The following is an 18,042-nucleotide window of genomic DNA, read 5'->3' on the forward strand; positions in this document are numbered from 1 at the left end:
ATGTGAGATTGCCAGATGATCAGTTACAGCAGTAAATGGTGAAGTTTTGTGCATCCCAGTAGTTCAACCTTTAATGCATCAAATAAGTTTGTGCAGAAATGATTTAACCTCACAGGAACACTTCAACCAGGTAGCAGACAATAGCATTGGTTTGTGCTGTGATTGTTACTAATTTAAGGCCATTTTGCTTCTAACCTTCTGAACTTGCAGACAGTCTCTGTAAATATTTTTTCCTGTATCAGCATTGGCCAGGTGTGAGTTACTTTTCATTTAAGAAAACGCCAAGTTGTCATGAAGCCCTTGCACAACTGAAATGGAAATCTGATGATGCTGTTCTTGAAGCACGGCGCTGCTGTCTCCCCTTTTCCCAGTCATATACGGCAGGCATGTGTTTGCCAGATCGTTCCCTGTCATTTCAAAATCCCTGCCTCCTGAAGCCAGGCAGACGTTGCCTATGTGCTGAAATCAGCACAAGACTGTTAGAGGTAAGTCATTCACAAATAACGCAGAAAAAAGGCAAGAAGAGCTACCTTGGAGAGATGGCCGGGATAGAAGGCTGCCACATTGGGGAACACCTGAATAACAAGTAGCCTGGGTTTGCACAAACCAAATAAACATGAAAAAGACACTGGAGAGAGTGCAGGCATATTAGAATGAGAGAAGACTGCCTCACAGCGAGGGTGTCAGGTTCAAGCAAGGTACATTTGCTGGGCCAGGTTTCCAGCTAGAAAAGCTTAATTTCACATTCCTAAAGAGCCTGGTGCATGAAATTTTATAAAGACCTCAAGCAAGAAGGAAAATTGCATTGACTTTTCCTAGAAGATATTCTAGAGATGGAATCATTGATCCCACACACCACCCTGAAAACTCCTGGCCACAGTGATCCTAATCATCTCCTAAGGATCGTTTTCCTCCAGAAAGAACTCCTGCCACAGACGCCAGCAGGTATTCCAATCACAGTCTCTAAAACTTTTCTGTGTGCCTTTTAGTAATTCTCCCTCATCTGCAAAATTATTCTGGGACAGTCATTCAGGTTTGAGTTGGTCATTACTTTTCCTTCTCCAAATTTGTTCATCACTAGCATGTAGGAATATCTTTCCTCTTAAAACAGACTCAGAATTCTAGTTCCCGTTTCCTACTATTTAAATAGTGTACCTGAAATTTAAGTGGTATAAACTTATAGACCAGCAATCAAAATCAAATACAATAAATTATCATATAGGCTTATCAAATTTATGACAGACTACAAATGATTTAACTGGTGATTTTATATTAGTGTTAAATTGATAGCTAAGAATACATCTCAGTGACGCTAGTTAAAAAATTTAGTGATCTGTAAAACTCACCAGGCAGCTGTGATAAGCCACTTAATGCGTTCAAACGAATACTTTGTTAATGCCATTCAGGCTGATTGAGGAACTGTATATGCAGCACTTTTTTTCCTTCTTTCTTTTTTTTTTTAAACAGCAGGTCTTCTTTTTCCTTCTGTTTGTGGATGGTCTATAAACGCTGTTCCATACTGTTGTTGTTTTCCCCTCTGAACCTGTTTATATTGAAATATATATCTGATGTACAAACATGAATAATTACCGGATAACCAAAATACGTCTTAACCATTAACATGTGTCATACTGCATAGCTTTATGTTGGCACTACATTATATTATTCCTATTCAGGCTGCATTTTATTTTATCAGCAATCCAATTATTTCAAGGGGACTATATATGAAATTACAGATCAACATAAAAAGGGTACAAGATTTCAGCCTAGAAAAGAGACAGTCTTCACTCAGTGTTTGAAATAATGAGCGAAGAGCATCTTGCATCATTATTTCTTAAAAAGCTATCATCACACCCACCATTTTAGCTAAAGACATTAAAAAAAATGTGACACCTATCTACAGTAAAGACCTAATGAACTTTAAAAAAAAAAATCAAGAAAATATTGGCTATACTTTCAAGACAGTGTCTTCTGCAAACTGGGCTGGACCAGTGTTTGTGTGTACATCTGAGCAAAGGAGGACTACTCTGAATGCAGAATAAGCCATATGCATTTTCAGCTCAGGAGTTCTACCCATATGCATGGATAGGTGACAGTCATTGGAAACATTACACAGATTTTTTTAGCTTTATTTTTAGACCATTTTTTTCCACAGCTTTTGCCAGGATTTAGGAAGCTAGAAGCCCTAAGCGCAGGACTGACCAGAGGCCTCTACAGTCCCAGTCAAATTTTGCATGCATAAATTAACTACACAGTGCATCTATGACCTCTGACTTAGGTCCAACAGCATATATGCAGTTTTATGTGCAAACGTGCTGCATCAGCCTTTTTGTAAGCTCAAGCTTCACAAATCCAGAGAAACGGCCTGCTCCTGTGCAAACTTTTACATCCCCCAAAGAAGAAAAAAGCTGTAATCCTTTGAAATAAGGCACATCTGGCAAATGATTCAGTTCTCTATCTGTAAAAAAAAAAAAAAAGAAAAGAAAAAAAGAAGAAAAAAAATAACAACACTCCTAATAATAACATAATATTCCAACAACATTCCTACCTCACTGATTTTTTACATTAATAATATAAATAATATAAGCAAGATTGTAAGGCAATAAAATACTGCAGGGACAAGTTGCCTCAAATGGAAAATCCAAGCCAGTCATAAAGTGTTAGACTTTGCGGAAATTTGTTCCTGTTGCCCACTATCCATCTCATTATTTAATTATCCAAACAGCTTCTGAAAATGAAATAGAAATTGAAATTTGGTATGTTTGCTTCGTATTAGCAGAGAACCTGTTATTTTAAAATAAAATCCATTTTGATCCAACCCATTGACACAGTTTGAAATCATACTTAATGCATGAGTGGAAGACTTAAACCACTCTGCTTGCTATTTCGTCATGCCTATCAAAAACCCATCCTTTTCTGAACAAGCTTCCTATAGTTTGAAGTGTTCAGCAGCCAGTGCAATAATGTAAGGACTAAAAAGTGTTATTTAGATTGATATATCAAATTGATCTCACATTTTATATTTTGTAGTAATCACAACAGTTACCTCAATAGAATACTTACCTAATTCAAAAGAAAATAAAATATCCCCAGGATAACACACTCAATACCACCAAAGGAATCAATTTTATACAAGCATCACCAAACCTCAGCTCATAAAATTCTCAAAAGCCAGAGGGGGAAAAGCTGGCACTATAACATAACCTAGATGTTTAGTTTCTAGACAAGAAGAGAGACAATTTCATTCTTAGGGACTCTGATAAAATAAGACCACAGGACATGAGCCATAGTTTGAGGCAGACACACAGCTACAGTTATTGAGGTATAAAAAATTAGAGCAGCCCTAACTATATTCTCATTACATCCAAATAAACCAACATCATGTGTAACAAGGCCATTGAAGTTGCAAAGTCAAGGATTCAGAAGTTAGAAAATAAAAATTAGGGTTGTGTGCTCAATTTTAATGTGGTTCTTTTATGCATATGATTAGGATAGTCATTTTAAGTACAAGAACATATATGCTGTTTTCCATAGGACTTCTGCCTCATTCATGATGGATATATTCCATACTCTTTTCACCCTTTTCCTTAAGCCCTATTTTTTCTTTTACAGTGTCCTATGAAACTTTGCACTTTATACTAAATTCATACAACTGTAATGTTTCCCACAAAAATATTCCTTATCTGTAAAAAGAGAAAATACTGTTATACTTGTTTTACCATAGAGAACTGAGGAAACAAAATCAAAGCTAAAATCATTAAATATCAATTACAGTGAAAAAAGCCAAATTTTAATTTGTTGCAGCTTTCAATTGCTTTCTAGTATTATGGTTGACCTCTCTGTTGTTCATACACTAGTGTTTTTTTGGTAAAGTACCTCTACAGGCAGCTGCAGGTATACATTTTGACACAACTGATGTTAAGCCTGCCTGGCCAGCTGTTTTGCCAGACAAGACCATCTCTGAGTTTGTAGCTCTCTGAAGATATTATGGACTACAACAGTATCAGCAACACAGTCTGCGTCAAGGTTTCATAGACTCTCTTTCGATGGATGCCATCAATTATGGTAGCAACGAGCACCAGAGAACATCAGTGGCTGATCTTACTTTTGCTCCAGCTCAATGCTACTTTGAAGTCACTTATCTGTCCTAGAAACTCACATAAAGGCATATATGCTTTTACGTGACAATCTCATAATGCAACATTACTTGCTGTTTCTTAACTATAACACACACAACTACCATCCAGTTGGGCCATACTACTTAGCAGCCAGCTGCTCAAGGTCAGCGAAATAGGTGGTACTGGGATAAGACTGGGCTTGAAGAGGCCTTTTTTTTAAATGCTGTCTTTCTGTTGCATCTCCCTTGTTAGCACCTTCCCATCTTTGCTTTGAGCTTGCTGACTTCTTTTTTTTAAATCTCCACACAGGGTTTTCATCATTTGAAATCTGTCTCAGTATCTTTTTATTATAGCAGTATTTCATTCACTAGGTATTCTGCATATATTCATTTATTTCTCCTAACAGTGGATTGCCTGCTTTCTTCTGTTTCTTCCAATATTTCTTTAGCTAGTATTCAAGACCTCTCCTTTTAAGTACTATGTTCTTTACTCAGTGAGAGTTATACTGTTCCTCCTGCATCATTTCTGAGGACTGATCACTCTCTTCCACTGTAGTCTTGCTTGCTCTGACCTTGTTGTCTCAGAGAACCTTGCACCTTTTGTTTTCACTTTTGTGTAAATGAGTCTCTGCTGCCTTCTAACACCAGTTCTTCTAATGTTAAACAATTGTAGACCCCATTTTTGTCCTTATTACAGTATTCCTGCGTAAAAAATGTAGCACTGTTACAGTCAACAGGTTTGGGAATCTGACAAATAAAATGCGTCAGTTTAGTGGTTTTATCCCTAAGATACTATTTCCTCTACATGGTCACCATCAATCTGGCTTGGAAACAGGAGATTTTTTTTCCCATTTCTCTCTATACCTGCCAGCTTGCTCTCACTGATGCTTGAGATTTTAGAGCCAAGGTGATAATGTCTGTGATGACATACAGGATCTTTGACACTAAACATACTGCTCTACTCTTCCAGAGATGTGTTCTTGCTGCTAGCACCAAACTTTTGGGAAAAGCTGCCTCTACTAACTAGCTTTCGCAGCAGATTTCATAGGGGGTTGACAGTAATCTCTACTCTCATGCTCGTAAAAAGCAGCTATTTTACACAACACTGTGGTTAGCTTTATGCTCATGACAGCCTTTAGATTTGTATCTTGTGAGTAGTCCTAAATAGATTTATACACAGATATTGTATTGTTGTATAGTTAGGCTTTTTCTGTGTCACTTGTACTGCTTAATAAAACCTGTAACATAGGATTTCCTATACAGCATTCATGAACACTACGGATAAGGTAAGCTCATTGGGGCTGGCCTGGCCAACATACTTTCTAAGCTTGCATCATCTCAGAACGGCACTTTATTTGGCGAGATGTTACGTTTGACATGCAGTACTTTTGTCAATAGCATAAATGTGATAAACTTTACATATTGCCAACACTTTTCAAATCACACTTCCATTCAGAAAACCTTCATGTCATGCTAAGCTATGTGGAAAGCCTGGGGAGAAACATTTCTCACCGATTTACATTTATGCAGTGGGCAGCGCTGTGCCCCTTCTGTGATCAGCCGCTTGGTCTTCCCCGTCTCATTAAGAAAACAGCTGAGAGAGAGGAAAGCGTTGCTGAAAGGAAAACACTCCCGTCAGTGCCCGGGAGCGCCCCGGGCAGCGGCGGGATGGCGCTGAGGGCCCCGGTTGCCGCCGGCCTTCCCCGGCAGCGCCTCACTCACGCACCCAGCGCTGCCGCCTCCCACCTAGCTCCCGCCCCAGTTTAACCGACCCCTTCTCCCCGCCGGGGCGCTACAGGCGACCCCGCTCCGGGCGGGCCCAGGCCGTGTCCTCGCTCGGGCGGCGCCCGCTACCTGCGCCCTCACGGCGGCGCGGGAGAAGGGGACGGGGGACAGAGACAGCCTGGTAACCTGGGACACCTCCAGCTGTCCCGGGACGGGGCTGGCCCCTCAGCGAGCTGCCCAGCCTCAGCAGGCACCGAGGCCAGGCGGGACGGCCCGTGACGAGGGCCAGGTACCGCCGCCCGGGGCTGCTCGGGCGGCGCTCACCTCAGCTCCCAGGCGGGAAAGTCCCCGGCTCCTCGCTCACTCCATGCCCGCTGAGGAGGGACGGAAAAACGGACGGATGGACGGACGGACGGACGTCGACTGCCGGCGATGCCCGAGGCAGGAGACGCGCGGGGAAGACGAGAGAGGAGGAGAGAGGTGGCCCGGCCGGCCCCGCCCCGGCCACTGTCCCCACCCCAGGGCGCCGGGAGCGCCGACGCGGGTGCGAAGGAGCAGCCCCCAGGCCAAAAGCCGCGAGCGGGCGGGGGGCAGAGTCCGAGCGCCCCGAGCCGAGCTCCGCGGGACGCCGCGCAGGCAGCGCCGAGCGTGGGGATGGCCGGCAAGGGCTACCCCAGCCGGCTGGCGCCGCCGCTGTTGCTGCTCGTCCTGCTCTGGCCGGGCCGCGCCGCGGCGGCTGAGGTGAGTGAGCGCGGGGCGGCGGGACGGTGGTGCGGGGTCCCGCAGCGGCTGCAGCGTCACCTGGGGCAGAGCGGGGCTCAGCCCCTCGGCGCCCTCTGCCAGTGCGCTGCATTTCGGCGTTGGCAAGTTGTGAGGAGGAAAAGGTGAATTTACTGTATTTAAAATGATACGCCTCACCCGCATCAGGTACATCGCACCCGGGCGCGGTGAGGTGAGGTACACGTCGCCCAGCTGTGAGGTACCGTTACCCCTGCGCCGCTGCCAGGCGGGGATAAGCAAAGGCGGGGAGGCCCTCGCACAGGGCACTTCGTCACCGCTTGTCTCGGGTGCGAAGGAGAAGCGCAGCGTGTCGGCGGCCCAGCCGGGCGGGTGGCAGGGCGGCTTCCAGCTGAGGGGCTCCCGTGAGGGGATGGGGGAGCCTCTGTCCCGCCAGGAGCCTGGAAAGCGGCCGCGAAGGCCTGTCGCGCGGGCAGCGCGTCGCTCCTCAGGAGACAGTGGATGTGGATGGCAAGGACAGAGCGGTGTTGGGTGTGGATGCTCTCTGAGGTAAACACTCTCAGAGCAGCGCTTACCTCTGGACCACCTGTGCCGCCTTCGTTACAAACTCACTTTACAGTTTGTCTTTCAGGTTTAACGATGAGTGTGCATCACCGTTTGGTTGATAAATTCTAGATCATATTGTAGTCTTTCCCGTTCCTTTCTTCTCTGTCTGTTTATAACATTTAGGCTGTACATTCCCAACTGGGAGAAGAGCAGTCAGCTGTGAGGGTAAATGGGTCAGTGTAGCTCTCAACATTTCTGGCAGCTACCAAACAGAAAACTGCCAGTTTCAGTAAACTTTTGATAGACATCAAACACAGGAAACTGCCAGTTTCAGTAAATTTCAAGTTCTTTTTCTCCCATAATAGTCAACAGTGTTAATTTCTCCTTCCATGTGTGAGTAAAGCTGTAAGGCAGTACCTCAAAATCCTTTACTGCCTATCAAAACATTTTGCAGTTCACCTTTATAAGGAAAAAAAATCTGATCTTCTACTTTGTTGTTGCTAAAATAGAGCCACATTCTGCTGTAATTATCTGAAGCAGACTAATTGGTAATAAAGTTTCTACTAAAATACTGCAGCTCTTTCACCCGCCTATTCTGGGTAAAGTGTCTGGAAACAGCATAAACACCTCACCAAACATGTTTTCTTTCATGGCACTCTAACTAACTTGCAGTCAAGTTTAGTCATTTAACAAAGAGCTAATTGTTTTATTTGTAATGGAATTAAAATACCTCTTGGTTCTTAGGTAGAACAGAGGTACCAGATCTATTTGCAAAGTACACATTTTCTGCAGAGTTGTTTCAGGCTTTGCCTAGGTCTGATCCTTACTCTAAAGCAAGACGTGGAAGATGAATAAACTCAAGACCATCCTCTCTCGTCTACCCAGTCTGCTGTTCTGTATTCCATTCTTCGTGTGCTGGTATCTCGCATCCATTGCCCTTGTTGCTCCTAAGAGGTGGACATCATCATAAATGCTTCTGGATGGCCGCTGACAAGTGCAGACTGTGTACTAGGAAGTCCCCCCGTCCCGTCCCCCCCCAAGCCTCTGTTCTGGCTGTGTTGATCTTGTCATCCTGTTTTATGTTTTTTAGCTACAAAGGAAGGGAAAAGGAGGTGTATTGAAAAGTAAGACCCCACATATGGCCCAGTAAAGCATTTCAACACTTTTTAGCAACCTCAGTAGCATCCTAGAGTATTTGCCAGTCTTGCAGACTCATGTACCTTAGTTCATTAGCAGCCTTTCTGCTTAAGGTGTATCATGAAGCTCTGAGATACCAGTTTTCTAGAGCATTGTCATTACTAGATCCTCGTTTACACTTAGGTCTTAAAAACAGGATTTGGGATGGTAAGAAGTGTCTTCTACAGAAATCTTGCTGTTTAAGCAAAGTTTGAACACAATGTATTGATTCAGTGGTGCTCTGAAAATTCAGTGGATCTCAAATGTCTGAGATTAGTTTAAACTAGATTTGCAACAGATAACGGATCAGTTTAGGATTCAAATGTCATAATTTCTATTCTTCTATGAAAATGCTGATATTTTCAAAAGAGAAAGCCTAACAAATTTTTCCAGATGATGGAGGAAATAAAAATTTCTAAAAAAACAATTTTATCTAAACTCCTAATTAAATATTAGTGTCTAATGTTAATTGACATGAAATGATTGATGAATAAATCATTGTATCTTGGCTGGGCTGTCCATTGCAAAGAAGTAGGTATTGTTTGTGTTTTAAAATCGTGCTACACTTTCATATGAAAATAAATTGATATTTGACCAGCAAACTATTTTTGCTGTATGCATAAATGAAAAAATGTTTCAACATAGAAAAGTTTTAAGTGTATTTCTCTTAATAACTCAATAAGTATTTTATTCCCAAAGACAAGAAAGAAAATTATTAATTTGTGCCTGCTGCTGTTTATACAGTAAACTTTGGTCCTCACAGCCCTTCACAGAGTCCAGACTTCCCTGCCCTTAGGAGGCTGAACTTTCTGGCACCTGCTAGGGAGTATTATTTTCTGCATTCTTGGCCACTGGCATGCTCTAATCACATCTTCTGAAAACTCAGCAGAAGTAGCATCTTCCCATGTCAAAGGCTTTTCAGCTTGCTTGATGTATTCCTTCACTCCAAATACTGATGTTATAATTACTTGGATTTTCCCTCTGTTCATTTAAATACTTTAGAAGAATAATAACATATCAATATGTTTCCTCAGGGAACAAGATCTTTCTCATTCCTTATTTCTATTTTTTCCCTCTCAGAAAAAAACTGATTTGCTTTCTCATTGTTTCATTTTGTTTAACAGCACCTGGAGCTGATACTGTCTTGATGCACATGTACAATCCAATTAATTCTCCTGAGTGTATCCTGTCTTTTGATACCATCCATGTACTTCTTGTATGTCTTGAAACTAAACGCTGATCTAAAAATATTCTCTGAAATTTGCTGTTTCAAATGACACATAAGAAAAATACCTAGGTCAAGTTCATTACTACTCAATCGGTACTGCTTCTTAGTGGCATTGATCATTCTTATGGTGGCATCATGTTAGCATGTGTTCAGAACAGGATAAAAGAGGGTTTCTACTTGAGCAAGATTACTTGATTGCAAGTTAGCTGCGCTTCATGTTACTACCATTTTGTGATTTGCATTGTAATACAATTGCAATATTGTATTAGCTCACAGGATAAAGTTAAGTGCTCTATATTCTGTATTTGCCTCAGTCATTATTCTTTGTATTTTTTTCATCATGTGCTGCTGGCAGAGGAGGGGAGATAACAAACTCATAGTTTGTTATCAGTGTTATCAGTGACTATAAGGCTTGAGAAGGTCTTTTTTGCATCCCCTTTGTCACTTATGCTTATTGTCTGTGACTACATGCAAGTGTTCATATTGCCTAATTAGTTTCATTTTTTACAAACGTTAGAATTCGCATGCAAATACTTATGAACTAGTCTTTTCTTCTTCATGCAATATTTTTTTCCTAATTATATGCAAACTATATTGCTGTCACAAATAGATCTTAGTACATGGCTCTGGAAGGAAAAAAATGCAGTGTCTTAGCTCAGCCATGAGCATCTCCAAGGCTGGTAAGAAGGCTGGTGATGCAGGCTGAATTGCTTGGTTTAACTAGGAATCAAAATGTTGGAGGGACAAAGCGTCACAATGAGAATTTTCCTTCTCTGCTGGCCTTTGGAAGCGCCCAGGTTCTCTGTCGCACAAGGCAGACGAGAAGGGAAGATGCGCACCTGAATATACAAAAGAGAGTTCACTAAGCGTGTTAGAAAAACAAGTCCTTTGTGCAGTGCTCTCTTTGATTTGGTTAATATGATCCCAGCTCTGAAGTCAATGGGGGTGTTATTTTGATAATTGGGCCAAATTTATACTAGACTGTTCTGATCCTGATTGCCTCTATAATGAGTTGTAATTCAGCCATCATCTCCATAGAGAAACAGGCCAATGTCAGAGCACTGCAGAGCAATGCTTTTCCTACTGGGCCAAGAGGGTTAGCATAAATTAGCAGAGTTGCCCTAATGTTTGTGCATCAAAATTAATGGAGTTCTCCTGTCTTATACCACATGGAGTCTTGCTGTGATGGCCATGAAATGTTAAGTGTGCTTATGTGTTTGCTGCATCATACAACTGAAAGAAGATGAACCTCCTTAAGGTGATCTTAGTAAACATCTGTGAAAACTGAATTGTTAGCACTTGATGTATAGCCTCTTTCTAACAAATTTACGAGGTAAATACACATTTAGGCAAAACTCTGTAGTTCAAGTTATTTTGCTGACTGAATAATATCATTAAAATGATCAAAGTAGACAGGCAAACACTGGTTCTTTCTTCATTGCTTTATATTTCATATAGATATAACAGCACTTTATTTCGAGATCTGTGCTAGCAATCTCTTCTGCAATACCTAGAGCTGATTTATCATAACATGTCTTTGAAACAAAATACTTTGCTATTAAGTGCAACTAGTATGGGATGTCCGGTCATCTGTTTTACTGTCACATTCTCACCCTACTGCCTAACAGAGTAATACTAGAAGGCTCAGTGTGTTGGCATGGATTACAGGAGCCTAAGAGGAAGGTGAAATACAAAAAGGCTTTTTTCTTCTTAACTGTTTACAGCCCCAGTCTCTTGTGCACCCACTGAAAAAGTTCCATTTTGCCACACCTAGTATATTTTTAGATCTATTTTCATTATTTGCCTTTTTTTTAACACAGCAGTTTTTTGATAGGGTACAAGTCTCACAGGTTTACAGGTTTTCCATTTGGCCTGGTTCAATGAAGGCTTTTTAACTAGAGCTTTATGCTGCATTTTTCCACAGATCATTTTGGAGGAAGCTGCAAGAAAAAGTAACCTTTCTTTCTTTCTTTTTTTTTTTTTAATCTGTGAAATCACAGAGCCTTTCAAAAAAGGAGAAACGAAAGCATGTGCAATAAGCTTTCTCTGAACAAGCTACTGTTGCTTTCATTGCTATTTGCACCACTTAACAGAAGATGCACACCAGGAATTTTATGAATATACAAATATACAGGCCTGAGGAGACAACAATTATAGTGAATACCATTCCCACACTCAACAGTTGGGAAGAAATACAAATTGTGTGATGTAATGCTAACCATATTACGGTAGGTAAGCAAAAATTCTCTAGTTAAATGGTGTGTATTCTTTGTTATGAGATTGCTCTTTTAAGATGACCTTCTGTTAGGAAGGAAGAGCACGGATGAATAAACTGATTAAACACCCTTAAGAGTTTGCTACACAAAACAAAATTCTGTGGGCTGAATTGCCTAATCTTATTTTCCTTGTGGAAAGGAAGAATATTTATTTCTTTTGTCCCCGTGTCCTCTTCAAGGTCAGGAGAAGAAACCCACAGAGATGGGGTTTATGGGTCTGCCTGTGGAGATTTTACCCGTCTGAATATATCGTGAACAGTTTGGTCCAGTTTCTGATAGTCCTCATCACAGTGACTTCCACCCTAGTAAGATTATTTGTAGAGTAAGATATCGGTCATTATAAATATAAGTATCAAAATTGTCTGTGTTTTAGCAGAAGAAAGCAAACCATCATTCTCTCTGTTGAAAGGGAGTAATTCTGTATCTTCTCTTTATAGACCAAAAGCAATTAAAACAAACCCCAAAACAGAGATTCAATTGAGAGCCTCAACTTACAGTTTTCCAAAACTGCACACAACATGCTAGCTCTACGTACATAGATACTGAGTCATTTTAGGCAGTTTCTACAACGCAGGCCTTAGTGGTCATCACTGCAGAGCTCACAAACAATTTGAGTTTGTGAAAACTCAAGGTGTTGGGTTTTTTTTCTAAATTACAACATTTTACCTGTTTTATCCTAACGCCATGATGATAACATGCAGGCACAGTGAAGATTGCTAAGCCCTACTGTTCTCGCATTCCCTAATTCTTTACTGTCAGAGAGTTGGAGAGAAGGGAGAAGCTCCGTATAATTAATTGTACTGTATCTGCTTGGACAAGAATATGGTTGACACCATGGAAGTTGTACGTGGAGGTCTGAGCAAGATGGCAGAATGGTGTGCTTTCATAAGAATAGTATGAACAGTTATGTTACGGTAGTTTCTTGGAACTTTCATACAGACAGGCTCATTCACAGCAAAAAAGATATGCTATACAGTAAGTATATTACAAAAAAAGAATTGCAGGGTGTTTTACGGGTTTTGTTTTGTTTTTTGGTGTTTGGTTGGTTGGTTGTTTTTTTCCCCCCAAGGACATAATTTATTCCATTTAAACATAGGCAAGAGATACCAAAAGTTCTAAGAAAATTTTGTTTCCATCTGTTTTATACTGTTTTATTTAAGGTTTATGTTACTGGGTTTTTTAATGTGGTAAATATGAATAGTTATAATGAAGAGATTTGGCTAACACTTAATTGTTATTATACAAAGTTCTTACTGAACAGGTTTTTGCTTTAAAAACTAAGAGAAGGTTTTCAAAACGGTTTCAATCTCTGAAGTGATAAAGGGTTTTCATACATATGTTCCCTTGACATAATAGAAAGTTGTTTAAATGTTCATCTACAGCAGCTTCTTCCGTTTCTCCATACTGGTCATTTACCATAGTTGGTTTACAAATACCATTATAAATATATCTTTATATTACATAAAGAACAAATCCCTTCCAAAAGAACTCCTGACAGGTTAAAATTAAGGATAGAAAGTAAGGAAATTCTTATCAAGTTCAGATAGACACATGTTGTGTGATCACAAATTGTGTATCTCTAAGTTAGACACAAAAACCTACTTCTGTGAAGTGTTACGAAGGTTTTTTCCTATGATTGTAAATGCTTAGGACTTCTCTTCTGCACCTCACATTGAAAGCAGCACATAACCAGTAATACAAGGCTTATGTCACCAAGGAGGGATATTGATTCAGTAGTTATTCCCTGAGCAAGGTTCCCATTACAAGTGTTTAATGGAGCTTATTTAACAACTGCACTGTCTGTAGCATAGCAGTTGTCTTCCACTGTGTCCTTTGAGATCCGGTCTCCCTGCATTAGACATTATTGACCAAGTTGTTTATTAGTTAAAGTTACAGGTGTATTTCTTCATAACGGAGAGTCAAAGTGAAATAATTTTCGTCAGGTGCTAGGTATTCAACTGGTAGGCAAAATGCGGTGAATTCTGATAGCGTACATGGCTGTTAACAGGAGTATTCTAAGGTAGGAATGTCTGGCTGCCTTCCAGTGCACAAGTGACTACACAATGTTTCAGGGTTTGGGAACTGACATGTTTTCCTTCATCTCATCATCTCCTATTTCTGCTCTATGTTGTCTATACTTATTGAAGGCTTAATAATTTGGTTTTGTTGTACTGGTCCAGCAATCACTAAAAACTCTCAAAGTTCTTCATGGTCTTTGATAATTTTAATGAATTCATGTTTGATGCTTAGAATGCATTAAAAACTTTTAGTATACAGACTGTAATTGTGAGGCTGGTATTTTGTTTTGATAGCAGTGTTTTGGAGTGAGGGGACTTCATTCTCCAGTACCTTGTACGCTACATGGTGATTTACAGTTGTGCAACATGAGGAATATGCTGCCAGGGTCACGTATCTACTAACCATGTCTAGATAGAATTACTGACTGTGCTACTCTAGCTAAGTATCCTAACACAGGTGCATCAGACTCAGAAAAAAGATTTTCCTTATATAGTCTTTTCCACAGTGGCAACTTTTTTCTGTACGGCTCTGCTCTCAGATCCTCTGCTTGATCAGGCTAGGATAAATTTTCAAAAGCGTAACTGTGTCCAAGCTAGAAGCTTTAGCTAGCACCATAGTGTCCTTCAGAAAGTGCAGCATTTCACATCCCTGTGCAGCATACCTACCCCAACACAAGTCTGTACTGTAGATAAATGTTAAAGCAAAACTTTCCATTTACTGTAATCATAACGCTTTACACCCACTTTTATTAGATGTAATAGAAAACACGTAGTAGAGAACATTAGAGAAATGGGCCCATTGTAGTTTTAAGCACTATATTAACATCAACTATTTGAGCAATATTATTCTATGTGCTCAGTTCTGGTTTATAGACGCAGCTGGAATGCTGCTCAGGAAGAATTCAGAAATCTCAGTGTGTCAGCAGCCCTTGAAAATTCATAATCAAGACTCTTAAAGGAGCTGGCTCACTGATTTTTAATAAGTATTGGAATTTAAGAGAAATTACAGAAAACTAGAAATTAGCTGATAATTTACTTCCACTTAGAAAGGACCATGGCGATGACCTGCATAGTTGTAGGCTGCTCAGGATACCATTAATGAGCAGAAAGATGGAAAAAAAAAAAAAGCGGCATCACAGAAAAATAGATCTTGTCCAATAAGTCTTGTTCCATGTTTTGATGGAGTTCTAATTGAGTGATCCTTGAAGTTAGAAGATAAAGACCTAATGGCAGGATAGGTGAGATGCTAATAAAAATCAAGTTTAAATGAAAAATCAGGCTTGCATTTTTAAAAAATGAGCCTGATCAGCCATTAGAACCACCAATGAAGGAAAGTGACAGCTTTACCACCCACTTGAGAGAAGACACCTGGGCTATTTTTACTGTCCAGAGTAATTAATGGATATCACTTGCACTGCTTTTAATTCATCTTAAAATTCCTTATGTTGCGCAGTCATCTTTCATTTATGTTAACCAGGATTCACCTCTGGAATCAGTGTTCACCCATGAAATTAAAGACCAATCAGGCCAAAAGTGTGAACTTAAGCCCCACTGAAGCCAGATTACTATATTTCTACAGAATACATTTAATTTCATCTCAGCTTTCATCTGAATGTCTTTATTACTCATCCTGTGTGGTCTTGATGTAGTCTTCATCTGAAACATACTTAAAGAATATGTTGCCTGTTGTCTGCAGCAACACATTTGCTGCCTCTCTGTCCTGGGTGCAGTATTTTTAATACAAATACGTATTTTGAAATCATAGCTGACCTACTCTACTCTTCTCTAGATCTGGAAAAGCAAACAAATACTCTGACTGTCAGTCAGAGTTCTGTCATCATATATGTCATTCCAAAAAGAGATCAATGGAGAAATATTGGCTCATCATCTGCACTGGCTCATTTTGTCTGTTTGCCATATTCCTGCCTTTAAATCATTCCCAGTATGACTGTATTGCCCCACAAATGTGAGCAACAGGACTCAAAGCCTGTGCTATTGATAGAAATGCCTATCATTGTTTTTTCATTCTCTTTTCCTTACATTAACGCTTTGTGACATCCTTTGACATATTCAGGTTTGATAACATCCCGGAATACGTTCTCTGACATCCTTCATCTAACTAGCTCTATTGGCAAAGTACTGTGAGCTATGTAAGATTCTCTCTGATACTCCAAATTAAGTTGCCATGACTGCAATGGTAGGAGTAGCAGTGCCAAGCTACGTTAAGCTTTGTATAGGTGACAATGTAGTCTGTCATACGTTATTTCTTCCTTCTTTCTTAGTTGTTTCTTTGACGGATTCAGTGAAGGAGACGACTGGAACGCTTTCTAAACAGATCCTTAAGTTAGTCTCTGAACTGGGGGCAAGAAGAAGTCAGAGCCCCATAGAATCCAATCCCATAGTGAAGGAAGGGCAATTCGGTGTTACAGATAAGGTTGCACCCACTGAACAAAACACTAACCCCTGCAGAAAATGTGCTTCAGCATGTACAACTGTAATTATTTAAAGAACATAGAATACTACCACTATCACTCAAAACACTTTTGAAAGGAGCTCCTCTATAAATTACTCCAAGAAAGTGTTGGTTTTTTTTTTTAATTTTGGTTCATTGGTGAATTAATTTGATTTGTTATTTATATAATGATCTGACTTTATCCTTTGGCCTAGATTTTTAGATCAAAAATCTAGTGCCATCTACTGTATCTAAATATTTGAAATAAATGTAGGTGATTATTATAAAAATCACAAAACTGAAAAACGTGGTAAACCTGTGGCTTTGGTAGTGCATTTACTTATGCAGATGTTATTGTGAGGATTTTGAATAAACCATTAATAACTAATATTCAATTTCCTTATCTTACAACCTAGCAATATACTATTGTTTTGTTATGGTCCTTTGATAATGGAGCTGCAAGCATCTTGCAAGGATGTGGAAACATCCAGTAGTATAAGTAAGCAATGATTTTTTGGTTCAAAGCTCCTTTACAGAAGGCAGAATCTAATCTTATGTAAAAATCATATGCCAAAACATTAAGTATTATCCAGCTAACTGTGTAATGTAAAATCATCTTTGGTCTTTTCAGTTTAGTTTAAAGTGATATGTGTACACAAAAAGACCTAAATTGATCTGAAAGCTTACTAATGGGAAATTAAACACATTCTAAGCATTCTGACTTCTTGAAGAGCAAAGGCTCTTTTTCTTTAAATAGTTTAATAACTTTATTTAGTTATGTAGCATCATAAATTTCTACATGTTCATGCATTTAACTTCACATTGAATTATCTGTGATTGTACGTTAAAAAGTTTCTTCTGTATCTGTACATATCAAGTCTTTTGCAGATTATACCTATTACAGAAGAGTCATTTCATTTAGTGATTTCTCTACGTGTCCTGAAAACTGTGCTTTGCATACAACTACTGTAAAGAATCTGCTTCTAGCTTTACTTTCACAGGTAGAAATAAGGTGCGACTCCATGAAGGTCTGTAGAATTAGAATGGTAAATAACTGGCACTAGGAAGATTAGAAGCCAGCTGTGGCTATTTCTCGGGAAAGCTCTCTATGGTCAGCCAGGATATGCTCCCAGGTACACTGAAGAAATTCAGAGAATTTGGAATACTGTAAGCATTTTTTCCTCAGTAAACAGCACCTTTCCTGGACTCAGACATGTGTCTGCTAAATATGTAACCTAAATCTTTGCTTCAGCAGTTGAGATTGCTGAGTAAATGTGTCTCGTAGGTCTTGTAGTTAATTTACAATTTTCATATGCAAGCCTAAGAATGTGGTAGCTTGAGTCACTCACCAGCCCCATACAGCAGTAAAATGCAGTGCCTGCAATTTAAAACTACTTTTATTGTGTACTGTGTTTACATCTTTCCTTGGGATGCTGAACATTGAACAGCTACCGGTTTTATACTGCTTAGCAGACATGTACCAATAACCTGTGTCACCTATTTTGAAGAGAATACTTTGGGATGGAAGCCTTTGGAACAGGCTGCCCAGGGAAGTGGTGGAGTCCCCATCCCTGGAGGTTTTTAAAAGACGTGTAGATGAGGCGCTTAGGGACATGGTTTAGTGGGCATGGTGGTGTTGGGTTGACGGTTGGACTCGATGATCTTAGAGGTCTTTTCCAACCTCAATGATTCTATGATTCTATGATTCTATACCATTACTGAATAGGGAACAAGAAAATTGGTCGTCTTATAGACTATTCCAAATT

At 39.9% G+C, this 18,042-nt stretch overlaps 2 protein-coding genes across 2 annotated transcripts in view; one reads left to right on the forward strand and one right to left on the reverse strand.

Moving 5' to 3' along the window:
* COL4A4 (collagen type IV alpha 4 chain) overlaps positions 1 to 6,282 on the reverse strand; it is a 77,150-nt gene extending 70,868 nt beyond the window's left edge. The window contains exons 1-2 of the mRNA XM_076340904.1: positions 6,167 to 6,282; positions 1,347 to 1,543 (exon numbers count right to left, since the gene is read on the reverse strand). Of these exons, the coding sequence (XP_076197019.1) occupies positions 1,347 to 1,402 (56 nt within the window). The 5' untranslated portion in view covers positions 1,403 to 1,543; positions 6,167 to 6,282. The remainder of the gene's footprint in view (positions 1 to 1,346; positions 1,544 to 6,166) is intronic.
* Positions 6,275 to 18,042, forward strand: part of COL4A3 (collagen type IV alpha 3 chain) — a 66,343-nt gene continuing 54,575 nt past the window's right edge. Inside the window, exon 1 of the mRNA XM_076343280.1 lies at positions 6,275 to 6,583. Within this exon, the coding sequence (XP_076199395.1) occupies positions 6,275 to 6,583 (309 nt within the window). The remainder of the gene's footprint in view (positions 6,584 to 18,042) is intronic.

This window comes from Aptenodytes patagonicus, chromosome 6 (assembly GCF_965638725.1).
Source record: "Aptenodytes patagonicus chromosome 6, bAptPat1.pri.cur, whole genome shotgun sequence".
Lineage (NCBI taxonomy): Eukaryota > Metazoa > Chordata > Aves > Sphenisciformes > Spheniscidae > Aptenodytes > Aptenodytes patagonicus.